The 6,894-nt window shown below is 38.5% G+C and overlaps 1 protein-coding gene across 5 annotated transcripts in view; it reads left to right on the top strand.

Annotated features, from left to right (window-relative positions):
- Nvl (nuclear VCP like) overlaps nt 1-6,894 on the top strand; it is a 57,195-nt gene that overhangs the window by 22,403 nt on the left and 27,898 nt on the right. For all 5 annotated transcript variants that reach the window (XR_003836453.1, XR_003836452.1, XR_003836454.1 and 2 more), the window contains 3 exons: nt 70-187; nt 3,335-3,479; nt 5,968-6,217. Coding sequence is in view for 2 of the 5 variants with exons in the window: in XM_021159011.2 (XP_021014670.1) it covers nt 70-187; nt 3,335-3,479; nt 5,968-6,217 (513 nt within the window). In the remaining 3 variants the exon portion in view is untranslated. The remainder of the gene's footprint in view (nt 1-69; nt 188-3,334; nt 3,480-5,967; nt 6,218-6,894) is intronic.

Genomic DNA, 6,894 nt, shown 5'->3' with positions numbered 1-6,894 from the left:
ATATAGGGAATTTATTTTATAGTTTATATATATATATATGTATGTTGTTGTTGTTATTTTTATTTCTAGTCAAATGCACCATGTATTGTTTTCATTGATGAAATTGATGCAATTACCCCCAAAAGAGAAGTTGCTTCAAAAGATATGGAACGAAGAATTGTAGCCCAGCTTCTAACCTGCATGGATGGTAAATAATGAATTCATTTTAAGATAATATATTTCTTAAAATAATGCAAGTCATGCATGTACATCTGATCACTTACATAGTGAATCTCATGAAACTGTACCTTTTTTTAAAAGATTTTCCATTCCATTCAAATTGTATTATACCGTGGGGGTGTGTGTCTGTGGGTGCACCTGTGAGTGAGTGACTTATTTATGTGAGGAGGGAGGTCAGAGGTCAATCTCAGGTAGCATTCTTTAGGAGCTACCATTAATTGAATTGGCTTGGTGCTTACTTACTGAATAGGCTAGATTAGCTGACCAGTGAGCCTCAGGGGTCTGCCCATTTCCACTTCCCCAGCACTGGGGTAACAAAGCTGCTACACTGAATGCATTTTTTTTTTTAAATGTGGGTTCTGAGGATTGAATTCAGGACCTCACACATATATATCAAGCACTTTTCTGCCTGAGCTGTGTCCCAATTCTATAGTAATTAAATATGTGTGTACACATATATTGGTTTGCTTTTGCTGTGTATGTTTTTCAGGGTTGCATAGTACCTACTGTTGGCCTTTAAGGATACATTTGTGTAAGAGATATTGAAATTTTAATGCATTCATATTTGCCTTTTAAGAAAATATTTTTACTCGCAACCTGATGTGATGCCTTTAATCCCAGCACTCAGGAGGCAGGAGTAGGCAGATCTCTATGAGTTCAAGTCTAGCCTGATCTACATAGTGAGCTCCAGGCCAGCCAGAGCTACAAAAAAGTGAATTCCTGTCTCTATCTCCCTTCCACAAAAAAATTATTTTAAGTATGCATATGTAGGGTGCGGGGGTGGGGTATGTGAATGCAGGACCTGCGGAGGCCTTTAAGAGCCCTCATGGTTACAGGTCATTTTGAGCCTTTAGGCCTGGGAATTTAAAACCAAAGAAGGGTCCTCTGTACTAATAATATGAGCTCCTAACTTCTGGGTTTACCTCTTTTTCACTGCTAATACTATTCTTTAAATTTACTATGCAGATTTAACATTAGCATTTCCATTATATGGAAACATTTCTTACCAGTGTTTTCCCTATAGAGTTTGAAGTTAACCTGAGCTATATAGTGAGTTATAGGCCAGTCAGAATAATGCTGCAAAAACAAAAACCAGAAATAGCACATGTTGTATTGTCATATACCTGTAATGTATTATCCAAACACATAGGCTGGAACAGGATAAGTGACATGAATTGTAGCTAGACTGAGTTACATAGTGAATTTTAGACCTAGCCTGGTCTACAGAGTGAGAACCTGTCTCAAGACAAAATGAAAAAAGGAAAGTTAATTTAAAATATTACATAACACTCTCTCTTCCTCTCTTTCTCTCCACCCATACCTACACACACACACACACACACACACACACACACACACACACACGTGCATGTATGTAAGGCAAGTTTCTTATGGCTCCCAATTGTAAATTACTTGAACTTAATCTTTTGTGTCAGGGATTGAACCAGAGTCCTGGTGTGTGCTCTGCAAGCTATCTATCACTGAACTACACCCCTGCCATCAGTACCACACACAGTGCCCTATGCTATTTCGTTTTTCATTTTTATCTGTTTTTTTTTTTTCTGTCATGTTTGGGGCCTATATTCTTTCTTTTTCTTTTTCTTATTAGATATTTTCTTTATTAAGTGGTAACCACATTTTTTTTTAGATTTATTTATTTTATGTATGTGAGTACACTGTTGATGTCTTCAGAAACACCAGAGAGTGATATGTTTATAAAAAGATAAAGAGAGGGGGAAATGAGTTCTATGGAGGTGTGGTGAGGTGTGGAAAATGAGATGTCTCAACGGGCCCATGCTGAGGCGTCCTTCCCCCACAGGGACCAGCCACACATTGGCATAGTATAGAGTAGAGTGCGTGGGGAGGGAGTTAAGAGGGTAGCAGAGGCAGAGAAAGAAAGGCACAGAGAGAGAGAAAGGGAGAGAGAGGGAGAGGGAGAGAGAGAGAGAAAGAGAGAGAGAGAGTAGAGGAGTAGAGGCCGGCCATGAGCAAGGCAGGGGTGGGATGGGGAAAGGAGGAGCAAGGGAGGAGCAAGAGACCAAGAGGGAGGCCTGTCTTCTAGAAAAGCTTTTCTTAGAGTCTTCCTAATCCGATAACATAGCCATGATTTACATTGTACTTAGCATTTGAATGCCATGTTATTCCTATGAGGCAGTATAACCTGGACTCTCTCCTATTCTAGTTCAGCTTTCAGAACATTTACAAAAGATAAAACTGACAGTATCTATGAAAGACACAATTTAAATCCTGTATTCTGCTAATTTCTAAAAATCAATCAATCTTTCTTTCTTTATTTCTTTCTTTCTTTCTTTTTTTCCCCAAGTCAGGGTTTCTCTGTGTAGCCCAGGCTGTCCTGGAACTCAGAAATCAACCTGCCTCTGCCTTCCAAGTGCTGGGATTAAAGGCATGCACCACCACTGCCCGGCTAAAAATTTATTTCTTAAGTAAGCCAGGGTGGCTTGGCTGATCCTTTTTTTTTTTGTAATCATTTTTTTGAAAGAAGAAGAAGCCATTGGCTCCCATTATAGGTGTTTGTAAGCCACCACGTGGGTGCTGGGAATTGAACTCAGGACCTCTGTAAGAACAGTCAGGGCTGTTAACTGCTGAGCCATCTCTGCAGCACTTGGGCTGTTCTTTACCCCTTCTCCTGGTTTCGCCATCCTTGTGGGACAGCATTGCTGTCTTCCCCAGGCCCCACTGCTGGACTGTTCCCGTTGTCTGGGTGTGCCTTGCATGTGCCCCCTGTGTGCTATCATCACTCATGCTGCTGCTCTCTGTAGACCTTCTGCCTCCGCTTATGGAAACCATACTAGCTAGCCCTGTAGGCTTTCCTGAGTGTTTTCTTCCGTGAAGCTGCCGTTCTCCCTTCTCTGACTTTTGAAATGTGTCTTACGCCATGTTCCTTACTTAACTGCTTTGTATCCTCAGGAGATTGTGAATTGCTGATAAGAAAGGCAGGCTTTATCTTCACATTTGTTACATAAACAATAAATGTTTATGAATATTTGTGTATCAGAGTATATAAATTCTCTCCAACTTGTAAATCATTTGTGTAAGCATTGCTGTCCTCAAATATCAGATGTCTTGTTCTCTGTTGTCTACATCTGGTTCTTAGATCTGAATAACGTGGCAGCTACAGCTCGGGTCCTAGTTATTGGAGCTACTAACAGGCCAGACTCATTGGATCCTGCTTTGAGACGTGCAGGAAGGTTTGACCGAGAAGTCTGCTTGGGTATCCCAGATGAGGCAGCCAGAGAAAGGTATATTCTTATAGAATGATGTTGTTTGTGTACCACTATGTGAGCTGAGTAACATGTTTTGAAAATAAGTGCTAAGAAATACCATGTAGTTAATGTCTGTTCTTTCTTTGTCTCTTGTCTCTTCATTGCGGTGTGTGTGTGTGTGTGTGTGTGTGTGTGTGTGTGTGTGTGTGTGTGTGTGTTGGGAATTGAACGGAAGACCTCAAATGTGTTTGCAATCAACCTACCCCGAGCTCTTTCCCTTTTCTCTCTCAAATTGATTTGAAAAGGAAAACATAAAACCGAGTTTAACAGAGTAACTCAATAGGACATTTGTTTTAGTTTGTTCAGTAATGATAATCATTGTTTTTATTGATAGCTGTTTGTCTGATACTCTTGATGCCTTCTGTGCTGATTGGCTTATCAGCTTAAGGGGCAGTGTCTGTAAGTGTGGAGTAGCATTGAGCCATCTAGTTCCTATACTAGTTAGGTCTCAGTGCCATTGCACTAGTCTGCCCAAGGCTGTGGGGCTCAATCAAAGATTTTAATGAATGATTCTTAGTGATCGATGTAGAAAGAGCAAAGAGCTGTATGCCCAGAGTGTCTGAAGATATGCCCCTTAAGGTAGTAGAGTAGAAATCTCGTGAATTAATGTTGTCAACTACCACATTTTCAATTTTTTTTGTGGTAATTGTGATTCTAAATTCACATAATCACTGGCCACTTTTAGGATGAGTGATGGATATCAATGAAAGGACATGATTGCTTTAAAGGGGAGGGAAGAGCTGAGAATAGCTGGAGAAGGTGGTCAGCACTGTGTGGAAGGTCCAGCTTTAGGTCTGTGCTATCATTTCCTCTTCCCAGTGTTTGACATCACCTCATTTTTCTAAAAAGTTACTATATTTGACACGAGTTATTTGTATAGATAATAATTATGCTCACATGTATTATTTAAATGGCTTATTATCAAAGCTTGTTTACTAATACTTTAATACAACCAGCAAACTAATATTCATTTTACTCATTTATTTATGAAGTATAGAGCAGTTGAGCTATATATAACAAGTGTGGGACCATCCTGGATTATACAATATCCTGTCTCCAAAAACTCAAACAAAACCAACAACAAAACCCAAATCTGCTAAAACTCATCCCATTTCTTAACAAATAAATTGTTAAGACTTGGACTGTTTATTCTGGGAACTCCTAATAGTTTGCATGTTTATAAGGCTTTGTAAAAATTATTTTATCCATCAGTTAGAGTTCACATGGAAAGAACCAAATTGGATAACCTTTCTTTGCTAGTGAAATATGCATATACTAAAATTCTCAAAATATATTTCCTCTACATGTATGAACATTTTTGTGCATAATTTACCCTGAAGCCTATAGGCATAGAAAAAGGTCATACCTTAGAGACCTTTTAAAACTAAAGTCTAACTCCATTTGAATGTCATCTTAAAAAATTTAAAAAACACAGATTAAAAGCTGGGTGTGGTATCATGTATCTGTATGTAGTCTCTTATACTCAGGAAACTGAGAGATACATAAGAGGACCTGCATCTCTTAAAATAAATGACATTGGCACTTACCATATTGTCAGTTGGGCTTAATGAAATGTTTTACATGTGGTATAGGATCTGAACAACAGTAAGTGATGGGAATTGGAACAGTAGCTATCCTAATATGAGATGATGTTAGCTGATTATGGTGGCACAGATCTGTAATCCTAGTACTTGGTAGGTAGAGGCAGGAGGATCAAGAGTTCAAGGCCATCCTCCACTACATACAGAATTTGAGACCACCTTGAGTTGCATGAGACCCTGCCTCAAAATCCAATGTTGGATGTTTGAAGTACCAAGATAAATATCACTATGAAACCTTCATTTTGTGTAATGAATATATGCTTGTAAAAGATAACTTGTAGAGCTGGACATGATGGAACATGACATTGGTTCCAGTTTCTGGATGACAGAGGTTGTCTGAGTTCAGGATCAGCCTGCTCTACATACCAAGTTGCAGGCCAGCAAGGGCTACATACATACTAAGACCTCGTTTCACGGGTGGAGTAGGGGACAAGCGTGTAGTACTAGACAGTATGAAGTATGCTTTGAGTAGGCTTCTCTTTCTGGTAAGTACATATTTTATTTGCCCTGTAAGTATGTTCCCCACACGCTGTTTCCTCTACAGTATTGCAAAACACTTAAAGTGGATAAAAGAAACAAACAAACCTGTGCTTTTTGTCTTTACAGTACACAGCATAGTTCCCAATTCACAGATGTTAGCATAAGCTTTTCTGGAATAAAGCTGGGTATGTAGTTAGAGTAGTGAGCATTTATTCAGTGATTTGTTTCATCTTATGTAGCATTCATTATGATACCATCAGTACAGATTAATATATAAGCTTTCAAGTAAATATAGGTAGGAATTTACTTTTTTTTTTTTAATTAGGAATTTACTTCTACTAATAATCATGGAGTCTGAATTTTTTAAACTATCTTTTCTGCAGAATTCTCCAAACGTTGTGCCGAAAACTGAGGCTTCCGGAAACTTTTAATTTTTGTCACTTAGCACACCTAACACCAGGCTTTGTTGGTGCTGATCTAATGTCTCTTTGCCGAGAGGCAGCCATGTGTGCGGTCAATAGGGTCTTGATGAAACAGCAGGCGCAGCAGAAGAAAAAGCCTGAGATTGAAGGTTTGTCCTCTGAAGGAGACCAGGAGGAAATGCGGGGAGCTGAGCCCACTTCAGAAACACAGGTGTTCTTTCTCTTACCTTGTGTTCATGCCTTGACACGACCAAGATTTAGTCCTTTACGGAAAACATTTGTGGTTTCCTGCAAAGCATTGGCGATTATATGACACTTGGTTAAGTGGTATATCATAAAAGCTCATTGTAACATACGGCATTGTGTAATTTGGGTATGAGGTTTCCTTCCTTTGTTACCAAAGACACTAGGTTTAAGAAGCTGTACTTTGCTAGACCTGCTTGGACTCTGCTTTGCAAAGCTTTTTTGTTTTAGAACAGTTGTTCTTTTTTCTTATTTGAAGCCATCGTTATTCCTGTCAACCGTGATAGATGCTTTTTTTATAAATAGCATAGAATGATTGGTTGATTCAAAAATTCAGTTTAGTAAGTCAAGTTTTCTAATCTGTAAAGATAGTCTCACAGAATTGCTAAAAATACTTAAATTTCCAAATTTTCAATTAGATAACTATATTTTCATATACAGACTGGCAAATGGTGTAAACTTCATATAGTGCAAGATGCATATCAGTGAGAGATGCATTATGGGATTTACTACAGGATTCTAAGTAGAGCTATATTTCATTTTTCTTTTAGATTTTATTGTTTTATATGTATGAGTGTTTTACCTTTATGTGTGTGTGTGTGTGTGTGTGTGTGTGTGTGTGTGTGTGTATGTATATATATATAT

This window comes from Mus caroli, chromosome 1 (assembly GCF_900094665.2).
Source record: "Mus caroli chromosome 1, CAROLI_EIJ_v1.1, whole genome shotgun sequence".
Classification (NCBI taxonomy): Eukaryota; Metazoa; Chordata; class Mammalia; order Rodentia; family Muridae; genus Mus; species Mus caroli.
This window is presented reverse-complemented; position numbering and strand designations above follow the sequence as displayed.